Here is a 22,333-nt window from a genome sequence, read left to right as displayed (position 1 = left end):
GAAGTCTCCCTGCTTGGTTGTTAACCAGCATGAATGATCTGACTTGTTTTTATCCTCTCACTCACTCCTCCACCACCCCTGCCCTAGTGATTCCTGAAGTAAAAAGTAAAGGCACTAAACCATTACTTGGCCCCTCTCCTCCCTGTCCCCCCCACCACAAATGCAACACAACACACACACACACACACACACACACACACACACACACACCCGGCAGGTGTGAGCCTGCTCTCTGGGAAATGATTAAGACCTATGGGAGACACAGACTGGGATCATGAAGCATCTAATTAAAAGGCATCAGCCTGCTACTCTATCTGTGGTGCCAGAGGCAGGACAGACAGCAGGCAGGCTCACCCGAGGACAGGTAGGCTCACTTGACCTCGTTCAACTGAGGCACTGTCCTAGGATGCTCCCTGTCTTCTGTTCTGCATCTTCTCAAAATCCTGCCTCCTACAGGAAGTCTTCTTGGATTGATCAGAAAAGAAAGACTACATTTCTTCCCTTATCTCCCCTGTCTATTTAGGTGCCTAGGCTCACCGCTGTAGAACTGGATGCTCAAGGAGGTCCAGTCCCTTCATTTTAATAGAAGGGGAAACTGAAGCCCAGCTTAAGTTAAACTTCCCAGAGTCCCAGAGCTAGGAAGGGTCTGAGGCAGTATTTGAACATGTTGTTCTGACTATAGGTCCAGTGCTCTATCACTACACTACCTGTGAATTCCTGGACTTTCTCATCCCACCAACACCCATCCTTTCCTGTCCCACCCCCTACTCCCACACATTTGTGGTAGCAATAATGATGATAACAATAACGCACATTTATATCCTGCTTTGAGATTTACAAAGTGCCTTCCTGTGAGGTGGTTGAAGACTATGGGACCTCTGAGAACCTGCCCAACTTTTCTGAAGTACCCAGTCTATGTATTATTGCCCCCATTTTATAAAAAAGGAAGCAGACTCTAAGAGGGGAAGTGACTTGCTCAAGGTCACACAGATGATTGGATGATGACAGGATTCAAACTCAAGGCTGCTGCCTCTAAATCCAGTGAGGTTTATACTATGACACACTGCCTTCTTCCTGATATCATGTGTATGCATGTCCACATGTAGCCCTGTATGTAAACTCACTTAGGGCAGGGTACTCTATGCAGTGACTAGCCCGGAACCCTAGCTCCTTTCCACCCACCACGCCACAAAAAAATTTTAATGAACAAAGAAAAACTACCACCAACTACCACCAAACAACAACAAAAACTCCCAGAAATACAGGCTTTGGGATAGTGATATGAGTTGGTACTTTGTATATTCAGCTCACCCTGACTGAGTAGCTGACCCTGCCACCTTCTCAGCCTCTGTCAAATCATTCTCCTCCTATTCCTGCTTAGGGAGACTTTGTGCCTGACATAAGGGGCTGGGTAGGAGTCCAGGGTTTGTGGGAGGGAAATGAGAACAAAATCCCCATTATCAGATGAGAGTGTGGGTGGGAAAAGCTATAGACTGAAGGGAAGGTGCTTCCTTGCTTAAAGAGAGGTGACTGGAGAGACCTCCATGGGCTACAGGAAGGTAGATGGGGGGGGGGGAAGGAAGAAATGGACTGGGACTCAAATAAAAGTTAGATCTAGATTAAGATAAGGTACTTTAGAGATTGAACCCATTAAATCCAATCCCCTTGTTTTGCAAATAAGAAAACTCATGCCCAGATGGGGGACATGACTTGCTCAAAGTCACGTAAGGTGCAAAGCTGATATTCTAGCCCATGTTCTCTGATGAAAGGTTCAGCCTTTTTCCTCCAGCACTTTCCTCCATGGAAAATTCCCCAACCCTGTAGGATAAAGATTTAGGCCAAGGGTCTAAAGACTGGAAATTGGAAAGGACGTTCTGCAGACCGGTAGAGAGAAATCCAGAAGCTCTTGGAAGGTAGAGACCACCCCCCCCCCCGCCCGCCCCCCGCCCCAACCCAGCACACTCCCCAGGAAATCAGAAATTCCGCCTTCCAGTTCTTGACCACAGCACCACCTGCTGTTTCAAATAGCACAAACCACGGGAGGGTTTCATTCCCTCCTGCCCCCTCTTACAGTTGAAATTTTCCAAGATTAAATTTAGCATAGCAGGCTTGATGACTTTTAAAAAAATTTTTTCCCCAGTGCATTTATTTCTCTTAATAACAAAGAAGTATAGAATAGGAATATTCCCAAAGGGCAGATAAGCTCCCCCCCTCCCCAGTATTCCCATTTGAGCCTGAAAGTGTGTGTTTTTAGAAGGGTTTTTTTTGGGGGGGGGGGGTTATTAATTATATTTTTCTTAGATTCATATTAGAAGAGTATAAAAGTATATCTTCTTTTTTTTCCCTTTGGGTTTTGTTTGTTTGTTTTGGGGGGCGGGGCAATGAGGGTTAAGTGACTTGTCCAGGGTCACACAGCTAGTAAGTGTCAAGTGTCTGAGGTTAGATTTGAGCTCAGGTCCTCCTGAATCCAGGGCTGGTGCTTTATTCACTGTTCCACCTGGCTACCCCCAAAAGTATATCTTCTTTGAGTAATACCAACAGGGTGTGGAACAGCCATTGATTAAAATTATGCCATAGATAATCTTATAAAATGTGTCCCATGCTCCTTTAAAGATCATATAGTCATTTCTATCTTCATACTAGATATTTAAATCAATTCAGATCAATTTGTGCCAACCCAACATTCAGTCATTTCTAGGGAAGATGTAACAATCTTTCACATCCACTTGTGCCAGTGCTTAACCATCCACATCCCCACATTCTTCCTTTGTCCTCACCTCAAACATTTAACTTATTGGCTTCAAACTAGATCTGGATAGAACTGAAAAACTCTGTCCCTCGTCCTAAGCTAGTTGATATTTTTATAATTGGAAGGTAGAAAACCACGACCACCCCCACCCCTCCTCAGGTGAAGGGGGAAACTCAGACTGCAGACCTTGAATACTTGAAAGACATCAAGGAATGACAGCATGAAGACTTTGGAGGCATACTTCATAAAATTCTCAGATGCCATGAAGCTGGGAGAGAGAACTGATTCTATAGATAATAGAATCAAGATAAAAGAAAATCCCAATAGGCTAGGATAATGAGAAGAGACTAAGAGACTAGCAAGATGAAGTTTAATAGAAATAAGTATAAAGTCTGAAACTTAGGTTTAAAAAGTCAACTGCAAATGTCCAATATGGAGTAGATATAAATCAATATTAGTATATATAAAGGCGATCTGAGGATTTGGGTAAACTTTAGCCCGAGTATAAACTAGTAGTATTTTGTGTTCTTGCCCAAAAAGCTAATGTGATCTTGGGCTATGTTAATAGAAATAGTTTTTGGATCAAAAGATATAATCCCACCACACTAAGCAAAGAATTGGAAATTGGGAAGATGTCCCTTAACTGGGGAATGGCTAAGTAAATTGTGGTAGTGATGAAATACTATTGTACTATAAGAAATGACAAGCAGGAGGATTTCAGGAAAACCTAGAGAGACTTACATGAACTGATGCATAGTAAAGTGAGCAGAACCAAGAAAACATTGTACATAGTAACAGCGATATTGTATGATGATCAACTGTGAATAACTTAGTTATTCTCAGCAATACGATATCCAAGACAATGCCAAAAGACTCATGATGAAAAATGCTATTTACCTCCAAAGAAAGAACTGATGAAGTCTGAATACAGACCAAAGCATACTACTTTTTTTCATTTTATTTTTTCATAGGTTTGGAGGGTGTTTTTTCTTTCACAACCTAACTAATGTTTTGCATGATTGCACTTGTATAATAACCGACATCAAATTGCTTACTATCTCAGGAAAAAAGGGTGAGGGAGAGAGGAATAAAATTTGGAAGTCAAAATATTGAATGCTGAAGTAATGCTAGAAATTGTTTTCACATGTCATTGGAAAAAATATTATTTAAATTAAAAAATAATCCCACCATACTCTGCCTTGGTTTGACCATATCTACAATACTGTGTTCAGTTATGAGCATCCCATTTAAGGATATAGACAAATTGGAACAGGACCATAAAAGGAAAATTAGGATGGTGAATTGGATGGAAGCCATGTCATATGGGGAATCGTTTAAAAATTGGGCATGTTCTGCCAGAGATGAGGTTTCAGATACAAGTATCTGAAAGTCTTTTTTGTGGAATAAGGAATAGGTGAAAAAAACTAGGTTTATTCTTCAGGGTTAAGGGAAGAACAAGTAGGTGGAAGTTATAGGGAAGTTGATTTTGTCTCTATATAAAGAATTTACCATTGAAATTGTCTTCAAATAAAATGCATTTTCTTATTGCAGTAGTGAGATCTGTATCGCTGGACATTTTTTCCCAAGCAAAGCAGAATGACATTTAATCAGGCATAATGCATAAGGGATTTTTTTTTGCATTGGGTAGGAAGGAGGTTTGACTAGATCACCTGCAATCATTTTCCAGTGACAATTCTATGAGTTAGCTGGGGATTCAAAGCCTCACCCTGACAATACACCATATTTCCTCTAGTTCTGCTCCCAGCAGAGATAGAAAACAACCATTTATTACCTATCAAGGGTCTGATAATTTAAAAATTCACTCATCTTATCGTAAGCCTTTGTTTCCTCCTGCATTTTTTTTACTCAACAGTCCTACTAGAAAATCTTTGCTTTCCTTTGAACCTCCTCCAAATTATCTATGTCCTACAACTGAGAATGGCCACTTAAAGAAGATAAGATGTCATAATTCTAAGCAATTTATTCTGATATGTTCCAGTCCATCACCCCTCAGACCAGAGTGTTCTCAGAAATTACCCTAATCTGGATGGCTTCTTACTGATGCCCCTGGTTGGGATCTTTCAGTCTCAGAACTATCCATGGTGTTCCAGGAACTGAAGGATTTTAATAAAACTGTCAAAGATGATTTGTGATTCTAGCAGCAGAATCATCACTATGAAGAGAGAAATCCCTGCAGAAAACAAAGGAAGTATTTTTTATGGGAAAAAGAAGGAAGGAAGGAAGGAAGGAAGGAAGGAAGGCTGTTGAGTTATGTTTTAATGCATAGAGGAGAATAGAAATGGAGGTCAGAAAAAAAGCATTGGCCAGCAGTACAATTTTAAAAGTTACATGTTGAATTTATTACGTATTTAAAAAGAAAAGTAAGCTATACATAATAGCGGTTCACAGTTCCACAGTCCTCTTTTTCTGTTTGACTGTGCATATGGAAATGACTGTTTTATTTTGCATTTATGTTCAGAATAAAAATTAAAGAATTTTAATGGGAGCAGAAAGCCTCTTTCTGTGTTACCACTAGTCACACTTCCTTGGCCTGAGCCCTGCTTTATGCAGAGGCCTAGACTAGACATGGTGGGTGAATTTAGTGAACTGAACAAACAATTTCTCCCCTTGGGAAGTTTGTAATCTCCTGGGAAACCATGTTTAGTGTAGTCCCATGCTAAAATCCACCTTTATACTTTCTCTGTGACCTAACAGACAGAAATTGTTTTCCACTTTCAGAGAAAAGGAAAATACAGCTTAGAGAAAAATGCCTTTCCCAAAGTTATACAACCATGTCAGTGGCAGACTTGGTCCTAGAACCCAGGTCTCTTGCCTCAGCTCAAGGATCTCTCCCATAGATAACCACACATCCCCAATGTGAAAAATGCTTTAAAAATCCATGCCAAGGGGGCAGCTAGGTGGCGCAGTGGATAAAGCACTGGCCCTGGATTCAGGAGGACCTGAGTTCAAATCTGGCCTCAGACACTTGACACTTACTAGTTGTGTGATCCTGGGCAAGTCATTTAACTCCAGTTGCCTCACCAAAAAAAATCCACGCCAGAAACACACATGGTTAACTTAGCAAACACTAGCTGTGAGCCAGGGGCACCTATTCTAACAGAAGTCCATTTTCTGGGGTGAAAAGGCCTCAGAGGTCAATGGGGACAAGGGCCAGAGGACATCAGCACAGATGTCTCTGTGGTGGCTCCCTTCAGCATTCTCCAGGCTGTCCAGATGTGTATTAGCTCTTGGATTTAGTTCAGCTGAGAGAATGGATGGATTGGCACCACATTGCAGCTTCCATATAAAGCACACAGCAGGCTGGCAGCCTGCAGTCATTCCAGGTGCCAGTCTAGACCAGAGCACTGTGCAGATCACAGCCAGCTGCAGGGGTCCAAGGCAGAATCCTTTGCTAGGCCAGCCAGACGGACTGAAAACGCACTATCCCTTGTCTTCAAGTCTGATGCTCTTAACTCATCAGTCATCATAGGTCTCTTGCAGAATCCAACCCTTCCACTCCCAAGGCCACCATCTTAGCTCAGAACCTCATCACATCTAACCTAGATTATTGCAACAACATCCTAATTGGTCTCCTTGCCTCAAGTCTCTCTCACCCTTCCAGTCCATCCTCCATTCAGTTTTTTGTTTTTTTTTGGTTTTTTTTAGTGAGGCAATTGGGGTTAAGTGACTTGCCCAGGGTCACACAGCTAGTAAGTGTTAAGTGTCTGAGGCTGAAGGGGCAGCTAGGTGGCGCAGTAGATAAAGCACCGGCCCTGAATTCAGGAGTACCTGAGTTCAAATCCAGCCTCAGACACTTGACACTTACTAGCTGTGTGACCCTGGGCAAGTCATTTAACCCCCATTGCCCTGCAAAACAAACAAAAAAAAAGTGTCTGAGGCTGGATTTGAACCCAGGTATTCCTGACTCCAGGGCCGGTGCTCTACCCACTGCGCCACCTAGCTGCCCCCCTCCATTCAGTTTTATCAGCTAGAGAATAATTGAGATCAGGAAGGGGAAAGATAACAGGTGGTAGTCTCATTTGGGGATTACGGTTTTGTGAGGGTAGCTTAATATAAAACTTTCTTCACAACAATGTTTTCATGTTGTTGCGGGCCATGGGCAACCAGGTTAGTGTGGTACCTCAGTTTTGATTATGCAACAGCACAAAACACTTGAAGAAGATTGGAGAGTTGTCAAAAGGAGATTTATATAGCCATAGCTGGAGGAGAGTGTTCAACAAGGAAATAGAATAGAATTTGGTCAACAAAACTAGCTGATTAGGGGCAGCTAGGTGATGCAGTGTATAGAGCACCGGTCCTAGATTCAGGAGGACCTGAGTTCAAATCCGGCTTCAGACACTTGACACTTACTAGCTGTGTGACCCTGGGCAAGTCACTTAACCCCCATTGCCCTGCCCCACCCCAAAAAAACACCTAGCTGATTATGTCATGTGACCATTCACTTCCTTGTGTAACACCACAAAAGTGGCATTGTCACCATACCAGGGTTTAATCAAAACCCCAATTTTGCAAAAGCCTCCTGCCTCTCACCTGGGAGTGCCTAACTCCCACTCACTCAGGTTTGGCTCACCCATTCTAACCTGCTCTTACACTAACAAGTTTAGTTTCCCACGGATAAATCACCATCACCAGTTACATGCAAAGCCTTTCAAAGTCCTTGAGGTAATCCCATTAAAGAGAAATATACTTTCTCTACTCACAACTCTAGGTGCTGAGCCTGCCTGCATCCAATGTGTTCTCAAATAACAAGTCACTCACAAGGCAATTCACCTAATCAGTGCTAGATATGTACAACAAGCTAACTGCACTTTAAGGTCACAAATAGGCAATAAGGTAGAATCAATAACAATAATAATATCGTATATATTAATATATTAAAGCAATTTTTAAATAAGAAAATACAATGCAATGCACATAAAAACCTGGATCACCATCTCCCACCAATGCATTCAATATCTATAGTGAAGAGTGAGCATAAGATTATGAGAACCATTGTGGGGAATCGCATACGGGAGGTAAACCCATGTTTGGGATAACTGGCATCTCTGGACCAATCAGGAACCACTCAGCTGAAGTCATCTGTCTTCTGCTTTTCTGCTGCTGTAGCAGCTTTTCAGCTCTCTCCCCCTCTCCCTCCCCTTCAGTTCTTTTCCCCAGGGTCCTATACTCAGATTCCCTTGCATTTTAGTGGTTTACATTAAAGCCACCTGACTCTCAATGACTCACCCTTTACCTAAATACAACTCCCAAAATTTTCCCTATAAAATCAATATTCCTTGTAAAAATCATATCTAAAGTCTCAAAATATGAACACTGTTTTAAATTCTTTTCATTTTACCTTCTTTGATTATAAAATAGTCACATGTAAAAGAACTAAGGTAACCATAATGCTTGCAGTTCTGCTGGCTTTGGGATGGTCTATTGTCTCTTTGGTGTCCTTCACACTGTTTCTCTGATTTTCAATAAATAAAAGATCTTTCTCTGTTCCTTTATAACACCAAAGTATTCCCCACGCAAAAGTATCATTCACAAAGGGATTTCAGCCTTAATATTTTATACAATTAATTTTCTGTACAAAACTGTCCATATCCACCAGAAAGGGGTGTGTGTGTGTGTGTGTGTGTGTGTGTGTGTGTGTGTGTGTGCGCGCGTGCGCGCGCGCGCGTGTGCGCCTCCCTTCCCCAGAGCAAGGTCTGCTACAATCTGTCCCTAAGGGTTCTAGGATAGCCTGAAGGGGGTTGAGGTGTTTCTGCTCCATTGCTTTCAGTTCAAGCCCTCACTGGCTTTGCTCTTCCTCACTGTTAGGTTCCACTAAGTCCTAGTTCTATTTAACCATTTAATAGCACTTAGCTTTTACAAAAGGATATTTACTTTGAAGATATAACAATAACAAGAACAGCTATTTCCTCCAACACCTTGGTGGCACATTCTTTCCTATCCCACCTCAATCTCTAAGAAAAATAGGCTCAAAGTTAGCTCAGTTCCTACAGAAAATTGGTCCCACCAAGTCTATGACTGCTGAATGAGGCTTAACCTCATCTCCTGCTAGGCCGGGACTCAAAACGTCACTGCAGATCATTCTTTGATACTTGGGGCATCAGTGCTGAGCTGACTGCAAAACCAGGACACTAGGATGTTCCTCTCCTGACATTTCAGAACTCAGAAGATCAATATTTCCGATCTCTTCACCCAACACTGAAATGAACAAATGTGGAGACCAAGGATCAAGGCCCATTTTTCATAGGACCACATTTTGGCCGTGGTGAGGAGGGTCTAAGGCTTCTCCCTTAGTCTCGCCAAATGCTGTCAGGAAAGCAATCCAGTCACAAGCCAAGAGAAGGTAGCCAAAGAGAAAATGCCCTAGTGTCTGATCTTTTATAAGGCACCTGCAGCTCTAGCTATACCGTCAATCCAAAAAAAAAAAGACCTGTCCTAGACATATGTAAATAGATTAGAACTAGCTACAGGATGTGTGCTTCTCCAAGGCTTATCCAGAGGCAGACGGGAGGAGACACCATCATAAGTGCCAGACCCTCGTCACACTTCTTATAGGAATTTTTATCAAAACAAAGTTCCTGTCCTACTCCTTTTAGGTATCACAGTGTCAATCTTTAATAATAATACTATCTTGGGGGCAGCTAGATGGCGCAGTGGTTAAAGCGCTGGCCCTGGATTCAGGAGTATCTGAGTTCAAATCCAGCCTCAGACACTTAACACTTACTAGCTGTGTGACCCTGGGCAAGTCACTTAACCCCCATTGCCCCGCAAAAAAAAAAATAATAATAATAATAATAATAATACTATCTTATGGGGCAGCTAGGTAGTGCAGTGGATAGAGCACTGGCCCTGGATTCAGGAGGACCTGATTTCAAATCCGACCTCAGACACTTAACTAGCTGTGTGACTCTGGGTAAGTCACTTAACTCCAGTTGCCTCACCAAAAAAAAAAAAAAAAAAGAAAGAAAGAAAGAAAGAAAAAGAAATACTACCTTATATCATCATATAAGGTTGAATATAAATATTTTCCTTTACATAAAAATAATTTCCCCTCTTTTCATTACTCTCCTGCTTCATGGGAAAGGGGCCTTAAAAGAATAGTTTATCTTACAATTGGATTATCCCTTCACTGAATAGCTGAGCTCCAGAGTAAAATGTATGGCATCCCCCAACCCCACCATGAAGGAAGGAATGAAACAAACATTTATTAAATGTCTACTTTATGCCAGTCACTTGCTAAGCACTTTACAAATTTGATCCTTGAAACACCCCTAGAAAGAAGATGGTACTATGATGCCCATTTCCAGATGAGGAATTTCAGACAGATGTTAGGTGATTTGTCCCCCACTAGTAAATGTCTAAAGGCAGATGAACTCAGGTCTTCCTGTCTCCAGTGCAGAATTCGATCCACTGGGCCATCTAGATGCCAATCAACAGGTAGTCACTTTGTTTCCAGTTCTATATTACCAAAAGAGTGCTGCTTTAAATATTTGGGGATTTATAATAGTTATGATATGTTGTGTTATCTTATCTTATGCTATATCTTATGCCTTTGACCTATCTTTGACTTCCTTGGGGAGGTAAGCCCTACAGTGTAATCATTGGGTCACGGGGAGTAGGGGAGTCGGGCGGGGAGTTAGTCATGTTTCTTGTGTAATTCCAAATTGATACTGAAAACATTTGGGCCTTTTCACACCTCCACCAATTTGTCTTCCCATTAGCTGATCCTTCTTAGCCTTTTCATCTCCACGGCTACAAAGGCCTCTCTACGGGAAATTTCTTGGTCTGTGTATAATTTCTCTTTCTGTGTCTCTCTGTCCCTGTCTCTGTCTCTCTGTCTCTCTGTCTCTCTCTCTCTCTGACTCTCCTTTCCATTTTCTCTCTAGCTCTGCCAGAAACCATACACAGCCCCTTTTGAAAGATGAAGCCCAAAGGTCTGGACTGTGAACTCTTTCTTAACTTGAGTAAGTCTCAAAAAAATTTGTTATAAACATAGTCAAAGGATACACAGAACAAACCAAAAGCGATTCATACTTTGTGAAAGAAAGACATAAGAGGAGGAAACTTACCTGTCTGCAACACATGCCAACTTTATGTAGCAGGCCTGACCTGGGATTGTATATATAGGGGCTGGAATAGTTTGTGAAACTATTGGGGCAGCTAGGTGGCCCAGTGGATAAAGCACTGGCCCTGGATTCAAGAAGACCTGAGTTCAAATTTGACCTCAGACACTTGATACTTACTAGCTGTGTGACCCTGGGCAAGTCAGTTAACCCTCATTGCCTGGCCCCCCCACAAAAAAAAAATGTGAGTGCTTTTCTGCCTTGTAAAGTTAAAAAAAAAATAGTATCCAAACATGATTTATATTTTAATACTACAAGTGAGAGCTGGCTGTACTGTTTTTTCTCCCCATTTTTGTTTAGGCTGTGCTCCACAAGGGAAAAAAACACCTTACCAACAAAAAAACCTCTAATGGAAGTTGGGATGGGAGGGATACAGACAGAGGTCAAAATGGCAGATTCTGGAGACAGAGCAGTAGTGTTGGGATTGGGGTGGGGGTTAGTTGGAGTATTGAGATCAACAAATAACTTTGGGGGTTTTAGACTATTCCTGACTTCCCCCTAAGTGGAGAATCTCACCAGTCACCCCTCCTTCCTAAGCTCTTCCATTATCTCTCAGAGGAGAGGTGATCCTGGGGGAGAAAAGCCTTCCACCTTCTCCCAATTCTCTGCTGACAAGGAGGAAAGCACTGGATTGGGGTCAGGAGACATGGGTTCTTGCTCCCAGCTGCTTTATTTAGCTGGGTCACCCAAGGAAGCTCACTTCCCCCTCTGGATCTGTTTGCTCTTTTTAAAATGCGGAGGCTAGCCTGGATGATAAGCTTCCTCCCTAAGTAACATTCTGGGGATCCCAAGAAAACCAGAACGAGACGTGAGGAAGCCAGTGGCCCCAGGGAGCCCGGAGCTCTAAGCGTGGGAGGGCCTGTCACTGAAAAAGGTCCAAATCACCAATTTTCTGCTTCCTTCTGCACTGTTGCTGCAAACAGGTCTCAGCCTTCTGCCAGCTGCTCTCAATTACCGATTGGGGCTTTTCAGAGTGTTACAGGCATCTTCCATTTTCTCATCTCCCCACTCAGAGGTTCCCCTCTGTTCTAGGAGACCAGTGGCCTATAAAATCGCGGACTCCAGCAGGCTGGAGATCAACTCACTTAGCCTTAGGATGGGACAGATGGCGGAACCCACCCCAATACTGCTTCCCCTCTCTTCCATCAGCTCCTCAGCTGGCCTGCTCTCCCCCCTTGGGTGGCAATTAGAGTGGTAGAGCCTCCTCAGCCTCAACCCCTTGAGTGCAGGCAGGCAGCAGGGCCAGGCCTTTCCCCCTCCCCTGGGACATCTGCGTTCAATTAGAAGTCCACTGGAAACCACCAGAAAAGGCTATTTAGCTTCTGGCCTCTCGAGGCTTAGTGCCTTCAATTTTTTCTTTTAAATACTGCATACGGAGCAGCCAGCTGTGGGGAGGAATTTACAATTCAAGGCCTTTTTGTCCCCACAAAAAACCCACCAAACTAAGCCGTTTTAAAAAGTAAGTTATTATTGGGAGGGGGAAATGTTTTGTTTTCAGGCCTCTCTAGCAGGTTTTCTTTTCTCTGATACAGAAGACAGAGTCAAATAATTTCAGATCAATTCAATTGATTTCTAATTAAGCTAATACAATAAGTGTGCATTAAATACCTACTATGTCCTAGTCACTATGCTAGACTTTGGGGATACAAAGACAAAATGGAAACAGACACTGCCCTTAAAGTGTATCTGTTCTACTGGGGGAAATCACACAGACAAAAATAAACACAAAATATTTGGAAAGGATTGGGGGAGGGAGGGGTGGATGGGCATTAATCCAGAAAGCCTTCTGTAGGAAGCGGCATTTGAGATGAGCCTTGGGGGAGGTAGGGATTCTAAGTGGGGGGTGGGGAGCATTCCAGGCATGCAAAGTCCAGAAAGGTGGGAGACATAACATCCTGTTCAGGAAGCAGCAAGTGGGCCAATTTGCATATCTGTGTTTCAGGACCAACTCAGACAAGATGCTTGTGCCAGGTTAGTCACTGGATGATTACAATTTTAAGCCTAAGCAACTCTAGGTTGTACAGTAGATGAAGCACTAAGTTATGAGTCAGGAAAATGAATTTCAAATCCTACCTCAGACACTAGCTGCATCACTAGCTATGTCACCTCTGCCTCAGCTTCCCCATCAGTAAAATGAGAGGGCTGGAGGGGGGGGGCGGTGCAGGTAGGTGGTACAGTGGATAAAGCACCAGCCCTGGATTCAGGAGGACCTGAGTTTAAACCTGGCTTCAGACATTTGGCACATGCTAGCTATGTGACCTTGGGCAAGTCACTTAGCCCTCATTGCCCAGCAAGAGAGAGAGAGAGAGAGAGAGAGAGAGAGAGAGAGAGAAAGAAAGAGGGTTGGACTCAGTGGCCTAGGTTCTGATCTATGATTCTGTGACCTGCTATGGTACAGAGGGGTTATAATTAGCACTGGTAGAAGGACTACACTGATGGAATCACTCCCTGAAATGGAAAGTTTTGAAGTAATAGACCTCTCTCAGGAAGTCTTCTCTAACCATAGCCTATCCCAATCACTCCCTTTGTACCAGCTTTAACGTAATATTAACTGACAATCATAAGGAGTTTTAGGGTTCGTAATATCCTTAGCTTACATTATCTCATCTGATTCTCAGAACTCCGTGAAGAAAGTAGGGAGGAGGATAAGGGATCCCACCTGTGATTTCACTGGCACAGGCAACTAACTCCCAGATCGGCCCCTTCTCTGCAACTCAGCTGCCTAGAGCATTGAGGGGTTAAGTGATTTGCCCAGTCACACAGAGGAGGGCTTCAGCATTCCTGGCTTCCTAGCCAGCCCTCTAACTGTGTTGCCTCCCTTTGAAAACACTACAGGTATTATTCCTATTTTACCAAAGAGGAAACTCTGGCTTAGAGGAATTAAGTGAATCATCCATAGTCCTGTAATTTGTAAGTGCCAAAAGCAGAATTTGAACTCAGATCTTTCCTGTCTCTAAATCCAGTGCTCTCTCCCCCACACCAAGCTGCCTTCTCCCCTGGTATGTTTCCATGGGTTCATAGACTATGCTCTTGGGGTACACTTTAAGCTCTTGAAAGGGAAGAAACTATCTTTTTCACTAGCAACCCTTGGAATCCCTAACAGAGAGCAGTGCAAAGGAAGCTTTCTTCAATAATGTTTTGTGGAATGAAGGAGCCTCATTTAGTGCCTTTTTTTTTTCCCCAAAAGAGCTTTACGTTCAAGAGGAGGAGTCCTTTGGGTTAGCAACAACCCAGCACTGAACAGCAAATTGCTCACTAAAAAGGCTCAAGGGACCAGGTTTGAATATGAATTCTGCTCAAATCTTTTAGACAGTCTTTCCTTGGACTCAGGTGTCTGGAACATCAGGGGAGACTCAATCGTGTGCATTAGCTGAAGTTGTTCCAAAGTCTAAGGTTCATGATTTTAAATGACTGGATTTGGGGGGGGGGGAGGGGAGGGCGAAGGGAAGAAGGTTATCTTGTTATTTTGTCCAAACCCATTATCCTACTCACGGGAAAAAGATGCCACTTCACTTGGGGGCAGCTAGGTGGCACAGTGGATAAAGTACCGGCCCTGGATTCAGGAGGACCTGAGTTCAAATCTAGCCTCAGACACCTGACACTTACTGGCTGTGTGACCCTGGGCAAGTCACTTAACCCTCATTGCCCAGCAAAAAAAAAAAAAAAAAAAAAAAAAGATGCCAAGAGGGGAAAGTGACTTGCCCAGGTCACACAATCAGTAAATAGAAGCAAGTATCATAATGAAAACCTCAGACAGGTCTTTGTTCCATTTCTTCCTACTCACCTTTCAGCCCCTTACAATGGCTTCCAATTGTCCTTACTCTACTGGGTGTTTTCTCCTAAGCTAAACAACAAAATTGATAGCTAAATACAAAGACTTTCTCAGCTGCATCCTCCTTGGCCATTCTGTACCTTTTGACATAGCTGACTACTCCCTCTCAGAGGTTACTTGCCTTCAGTCCACTTCTCCTTCCATGTTCTATTTATTTGACTGCCCATTGAGTCCCCTTGGCTTATTTTTCATTCCTTCAGCTGACATTTAAAATGCCTCCTGGGTGCAAGGCATCATGCCAGGCCTCAGGGGTACAATGAAGATCCCTGAGGGGCTTATACTCCAAGAACATTCACCTCTTCATCATCTTCTTTTTGTTTGTTTTTTTTGTTGTTGTTCTCTTCATCATCTTTTGGTTCATCTGCCTTGTCTCTAGGTGTGAGTATCCCCTTATGGACAGACATGTTTAAAAGGCTGTTGGCGCCTTTGACAAATTAGTTAAGGTAAAAGGAGAGACAGGTTCAGGAGAAGGGTAATAAATTCTATTTTGGAAATGTTTTAAGATTTTTGCTGTTGTTGTTCAGTCATTTCCTTCCTGACCCCATTTGGGGTTTTCTTGGCAAAAGATACTAGAGTGGTTTGCCATTTCCTTCTCCAGCTCATTTTACAGATGAGCAAATTGAGGCAAACAGGGTGAAATCACTTGCCCAGGGTCAACAGCTAATAGGTGTCTGAGGCCAGATTTGAATTCAGGGATATGAGAAAATAATTATTAATAAAGGGTTTGAGGGGGAGACCCTTTCTCTCCCCACCCCCACTTTAGAAAGGTAAATTTTTAGGACTGAGTTCTAATGCTGTGCAGGGCCTACAGAGAATGGAGTTTTACTCTTTTGTGTCTAGTTCAGTGAACTGAGGGGATTAAACCACACCTAACTGAATGTGCCTTTGCTCTCAGAGGCTCTCAAATTAGACCCTGATTCACAGTAGAGCTCATTTTAATATGGACCACTTTCAGGTCATGTCAACCAATGGAACAGAAACAATGCTAGCCAATTAGCTTTGATCAGTGTATAAGGAACCACCTCTATCTAAAAGGAGGAAAGACTCAGACCACTACCCGAGCCCTTCTTGGCTTTCACTCTAGGCTCAGAAAGGTCTCCACTTAATGAGCTGTCTCCTCTTAGGATAGAGAGGTAAAGTAGGGCTTCTTAACTCTGCTGCGGGCCACATGCTTTCTTGGAGACAATATGGTACTGGGGGGGGGTTTGGACTGTGTTAACTGCCATGTCGTCAATACTCTTCTAATATTTAATGTACTTTGTTGTTGTTGTTTTGTCTTTTTGTCGGGGCAATGAGGGCTAAGTGATTTGCCCAGGGTCACACAGCCAGTAAGTGTCAAGTGTCTGAGGGCAGATTTGAATTCAGATCCTCCTGAATCCAGGGCTGGTGCTTTATCCACTGCGCCACCTAGCTGCCCCATATTTAATATACATTAATATATAAACAGGTGTAATAGTCATGAATTTATAAATAGCCATATTTTTACAAAACCCAGTCTGGCCCCCAATAATTTAGATTGAAACAGTTGGCATCCCCAATAATTTAACTAAAACAGAGAGATGAGTCTTCCTGGTTTCTGCCCTGGTATTTATCCACTGGGCCACCTAGCTGCCCCCTTATTTTGAGATGTCAATGGGATTTCAATGGGATTTCAAGGTGGAAAGATCCAACAGGTAGTGATACATACCTGGAGTTTAGGAGAGAGATGAGGGTTGAATTATCAATCCATCAATCAGTAATCAATTAATCAATAAACATTTATTAAGCACCTACTATGGGCTAGCCATTGCACTAAACACTGGGGAAAGAGGCAAAAGACAACCTCTGATCTCAAGGAGCTTACAATCTAATAGGGGAGACAACATGCAAAGAAATGTACATAAAGCAAGCTATATACAGTAGATACTAAACAGAAGGAAGGCACTGCAATTAAGAGGGTTTAGGGAAGGCTTCCTCTAAGTGAGCTTTTAGAGTAGTGTTGGGAAATAAAGTATAAGAAGACTGGAAAGGTACGGAAGGGGCTAGGTTATGAAGGGCTTTGAATGCCAAATACAGTATTGTGTGTGTATATATATACATATATAGTTGTATACATATATTTTTAAAAATCTCAAAAAAATAAAATTAAAAAAAATCTCTTTTGACCCAGTGATACCATGAATGACCATATATTGGAGCCCAAAGACAGAAAAGGGAAAGGTCCCAAATATACAAAATATTTATAACAGTAAATTCTGTGGTAACTATCAATCAATAAACATTTATTAAGTACCTGCTATGGGCCAGTCACTATGCTAAGTACTGGAGATACAAAAAGAGGCAAAAGACAGTTCCTGCCCTCAAGAAGCTTATAATCTAATGGGGGAACAACAAATATATACAAATTAAGCTATATACAGGATAAATAGGAAATAATTAGCAGGGAGAAGGCACTGGAATTAAGAGGGGCTGAAGGAATCTTCCTGTAAAAGGTGGGATTGATTTTAGCTGGGATTTAGAAGAAGCCAAAGAATTAGAAGAAATATGGGTACTTATCAATTGGGAAATGGATGAACAAATTGTGTAGAAATGCGGTATCACTGAGGAAAAAAACTCTAATATTAATTCAGAGAAATTTGTCAAGACAAACAGAAGCAGAGGAAAATAACTGGAACTAGGGTAATTTATACAATGACCTCAATAAAAGGTTACTGAAAAGAAGTTACTAAAAAATATTAGTACTCTGATCAATGTAGTGACTACTAGTGATTTCAGAAAACTAACAGATTAAGTATGACTACTGACACTTGGCATAGAGGTCGTGGACCACAGGTGCAGAATAAGGCATGCATTTCCATACTTGGCCAACATATTGAGTTATTTTGCTTAATTAGAATTTGTTACAAGGACTATTCTATTGAGGGTCAGGTGAGGGATATGTCCCTGGGGGGAAAAAAGGAACGTGAATAACAACAACAATTTTTAAAAGTGATAAACACACAAAACAGTAGAGAGGAAGAAAAGAAGCATTTATTGAGCATCCATCCCATGTGCAGGACACAATGCAAAGCACACAACAGATAGTCTTACTTTCTATCTGTATCTTGGCTTGGTTTCAACTCCATGGAACAAGACTCCCCTTTGGCCAACCTCCTCACCACCACCCCCGCCTTTTCCTCTCTAGTTTCCTTTTTAGGTGTTGTCTTCCCCCATTAGATTGTAACCTCCTTGAGGGGCAGGGACCAGCTTTCTTTTTCTTATTTGTATCCTCAGCAGCTAGTACAGTTCCTGGCAGGTAGTAGGTGCTTAATAACATTTACTGAATTGAAAATATCTCGTTTGATTTTTCACAACTACCGTAGGAGGCAGATGCTATTATTACCCTCATTTAAAACAAGTGAGGAGGGGGCAGCTAAGTGGTGTGGTGGATAGAGCACCAGCCCTGGATTCAGGAAGAGCTGAATTAAAATCTAGCCTCAAATACTTGATGCTTACTAGCAGCGTGACCCTGGGCAAGTCATTTAACCCTCATTGCCCTACAAAAATAAAAAATTAAAATTAAAATGAGGAAACTGAGGCAGGCAGAGAATAAGTGACTTGCTTAGGATTTGAATTTAGGTCTTCCTGATGCTAGGCCTGGAGCTCTAACTGCAGGCTCACACACAGCAACAAGAGGTTATCCACCCCCAGCTACTTTGTGCTTCATCTCTGACTGGCACAACCAATTATAAGTATGCCCTGCTTTGTAACAATCTGACAGACAAAATGTATAAACTTACCAACTTAAATTAAATTGGGAGTGATTACAAAAACAGTCTGTTACTTACAGAAAGATCCCACTGTATAGTTCTTTTAAATGTGAGTGTCCCAACTTGTGTTCCTCTATCCCCACTCCCCACCCCTCCAATATTTAAAATAGATTTTACAAAAATGCAATTACACAAACTTTTCAGGCACAGCCTTAGACATGTTTTAGATGTATCCAGGCACGAGTGATGTTGCCAGAGGTTCCTCAGCATCAGCCTCTTAGAACCACACCCATTCAGCACCAGGTTACATAATCCCATTCCCTAGTCTCCAGGGTCCAACTCATTTTTCTCCAGTAATAAAGAGGTGAACATTCTTTCTGGACTGAAGCATCTGGGCTGCCCGCTCCACGCCAACCACGGCTGCCAGTCTCTGGGCGTCATACTTTGAATACAAGACAGTGCAGGTCCACGTAGCTTCCTCCCCACCACCAGTGGCTTTCAGCATGTTACAGACTTCACTGTAGAAATGGGGATAGGTTGGCAATTCATAGAAGATGAGATTCCTGATGCCCTTTATCGTGTACCTGTTGGAAAAACAAAGAAATACCCAGAGAGGCATGTGTTAAGCACATCAACAGGAAAGACTTCAGGAAAAACTAAGAGATAAGAGAAGGCACCTCCCCCACTCCTTTGCAGAAGTGGGAAGCACACAGGTGTGCAACATTACATATATAATCAGAATTTTTCGATGTATTGATATGTTTTTTATACTTTTTTCCATCTCCCTCCTCTTTTAAAAAATATTCTTTGTTATATGGAACAACTGTCTGGGAATGGGGAGGTATATGTAGCAGGAGAAATTTAGACAGCCTGAAAATAAAAGATGTACTCTAAATTTATTATTTAAAAAACTACCATATAAATTTGAACTCTACTTAAAAAAAAAAAGCATGGTACACAGAGATTCAAGCTTCCTACGCAGCCCTCTTTTTCTGTTTTTTTGAATAGGAAAATCTTCATGTTTTAGATGCTTGGCAAATTCATAATAAAAAGGCAAAAAATTTTTTTTCTTTCAGAAACAAAAAGAACAAAGTAGTCTTTAGTGGAGAGAATACTCTTAGAGGGGAGAATAAAGTTTCTGTTAATCAGGAGGGCCAAAGGAATTGGTGGGGGGGGCCACAAATTTAATATATGAAGAGTTAATTGGGTGGCTTGCCTAAATATTGGAGTCCCGGAGATAATGAGGGACCTCTAGGTTTAAAGCTCCCTCCCCTTAGAAACTGCCTTTTTAGATATTTCTCCCAGGCCAATGAGCCATACAGCCTCTGTTCCACAGATGTTTTATTAGGGAGAATAAAGTAAACAGCAAAGGTGAAATTAATAAAATCAAAGATAAGGGAATAAGGAAAAAGAAATACGGATAATCCTCCTAGCTCTAACCTAAATCTATACAATCCCCAACTTGCTTCCAGTTAAGCTAATTCAAAAGAAAGCAGGGCTTTTGTGTTAACTCACCACCTGGGACATCTGCTCTAGCTGCTCGCAACCACCGGAAGGGAAGAAGAGAGAGAGAAGAAAGAGCTCCGAAAGAGACTAAGACTCCCCTCAGCGAGCATCTAATTTTCCTTCCCCCAAAGGGGAGGTCCTTAAAAAACTGCCTATGGAGAGAGGTTTCTCCCTGTGACCTCAGTAACTTCAGGGTGGGCCAGGTGTGGCCCTCCCAAATAAGTCAGCCAAATTCTAATAATTTTACCACAGAATGCTGGTTGAAAAAATTAAAGCTATAAAAGGAGTGTGGGGGCAGCTAGGTGGCACAGTGGATAGAGCACTGGCCCTGGAGTCAGGAGTACCTGAGTTCAAATCGGGCCTCAGACACTTAACACTTACTAGCTGTGTGATCCTAGGCAAGTCACTTAACCCCAATTGCCTCACTAAAAAAAAAAAGAAAAGGAGTGTGTTGGGAGTTGAATCCAAAGAACCAAGGTTCACATTGGAATGGGCAGGGAAAATGAGGGTGCACTACACCTTGAGAGTTTAGGGCTGATTTTGGTTGGGAAAAGATAGTATGGGAAGGGCTTTTAAAAGAGAACTAGAAGACAAATCTGACCCTACCACTCTCAACTCAAATATTTCCTGTGGCTCCCTAATGCCTGCGATAAAGCACACAACTCCTAGTGAGGAACTCTCTACAATGGAGGTCTCAGCTCCCTTGCCAGGCTTTTCCGTCTTATTTCCCCTGCCACCAACAAGCACCTACCTTCCCTTTCAGTCAAACTGGCCTGCCAACTGTGCTCCCCACATAATACACCACCTCTGACCTTTAAGCCTCAGCCTGGGTATTTCCATATGTCCACAATGCACTCCCTCTACATCTTTACCTTGGACCCCTAGCTTACCCATCTTGAAGGACCAAGCTATGGCTACTAACACAGTAATTATTTTTTAGATCCATTAAGAAAATAGAGATGGTAGAATAATTTTTTTTATTCCAAGTACAAACTTTTTATTCCATTTTTTTTTCATTTGAAGTAAACATTTTTGTGTCACTTGAGGCTCAGCATAACTGCCGATTTTGGTTGCCAATTATTAGTGTTCTTCCTTTCATAGGTATTCTGTAATGTTTTGCATGGCTACACATGTATAATTTATGTCAAATTGCTTGCCTTCTCAAAGGGGGTGGGGAGGGAGGAAGGGAGAGAATTTGGAAGACAAAGTTTAAAAATGGATGTTAAAAATTGTTTACATGTAATGTAACTGGGGAAAAATAAAATGCTAAATAAAGAAAAATCTTTTAAAAAATGTATTCTGCAAACATTGTGCTCTTATCTGCACACACACATCATTCACTCCAAGTACAAGAGTCCCAGAGGGAAGGGGCTATTTCCTTTTTCGTCCCTAACATGGCGATGGTCCAGACTGGATGTCTAATAAATGTTTGTGGGCTTGTTCATCGGTAATGAGAGCCTCTAAGGTCTTTTCCACCTGGAGCTCTACAATCCTATGATCTGGGATTCAGTATAACAAAGGTAACTGTTACAGCAGGTTGTTCCTTTGGCAGAATTTAAGGAAAGGAAGGCTAAGGAGAAGACAGAACGCTCTTTATAACATGAGTTTTTGTTCAGTGAAATTCACAAAGCTAGGGCCGAGAAGGGAAGACCAGAGTTCGAAATCTGCCACAGCAAAGCAACAAAATGCCCCTGGAGGAGTTATCAGCTTCATTGGAATGAGATGAGATGAGATGAGATGGAGATGAGGGTAAGACACAGTCTCCCTCTTTAAAAAACAAAAGAAGAAGCCCTTCAGAGTTTAAAAGCTCCCATTAGTCACTACAGTGCTGCTCTGCTTTCTCATGGCAGACATCCCAAGTCCACCTAGTTACAAACCCTGCCTGAGGTCCAATTAGAAATGACAGAAAAGCAATTAGTTCTGATTGCCTGAGCAATTCAAATGCTTTTCTTCCATCACCACGCCCCACGTGCAAAGCCAACAAATGAAGCAAGGACACTGACCCTGACCCTTCTCCCAGTCAGGACTGAGCAGCAGGTTTGGGCTGAGGTCAGATGCCACCTCCCATCAAGGCTCCACCAATAACAAGTCTATATTACAGGCACATCTGGCTTTGTCTGCCCTTCTCCTCACATCCCCCTCCACCCGGCCACTCCTGGGCATGGTCACCGAGGGAAATCTATCTTCCTGCCCCACAGCTGCTATGTATTTGGTCACGAATTCCCTAAGAGGCCTTTCTTTTCTACTTCTCCCAGACTGGCTCCTTTCATGTCCCCAGCCCAGAGAGACAGTCCTTCATTCGGGGGTACCTCCTTGGAGAGTACCACTGCATCTGGGGAGCTGAAGTGGCTGCTGGAGGCTCTGTACCACCCCCCAC

General features: G+C 42.4%; 1 protein-coding gene across 1 annotated transcript in view; it reads right to left on the bottom strand.

The window, feature by feature from the left end:
• Positions 1–18,208: 18,208 nt before the first annotated feature.
• The window catches only part of UTP25 (UTP25 small subunit processor component), a 53,701-nt gene continuing 49,576 nt past the window's right edge, over positions 18,209–22,333 (bottom strand). Inside the window, exon 12 of the mRNA XM_043962652.1 lies at positions 18,209–19,034. Within this exon, the coding sequence (XP_043818587.1) occupies positions 18,791–19,034 (244 nt within the window). The 3' untranslated portion in view covers positions 18,209–18,790. The remainder of the gene's footprint in view (positions 19,035–22,333) is intronic.

Source organism: Dromiciops gliroides, chromosome 4, assembly GCF_019393635.1.
Source record: "Dromiciops gliroides isolate mDroGli1 chromosome 4, mDroGli1.pri, whole genome shotgun sequence".
Lineage (NCBI taxonomy): Eukaryota > Metazoa > Chordata > Mammalia > Microbiotheria > Microbiotheriidae > Dromiciops > Dromiciops gliroides.
Note: the sequence above shows the minus strand (reverse complement) of the source record. Positions and strands in the feature narration are given on the sequence as shown.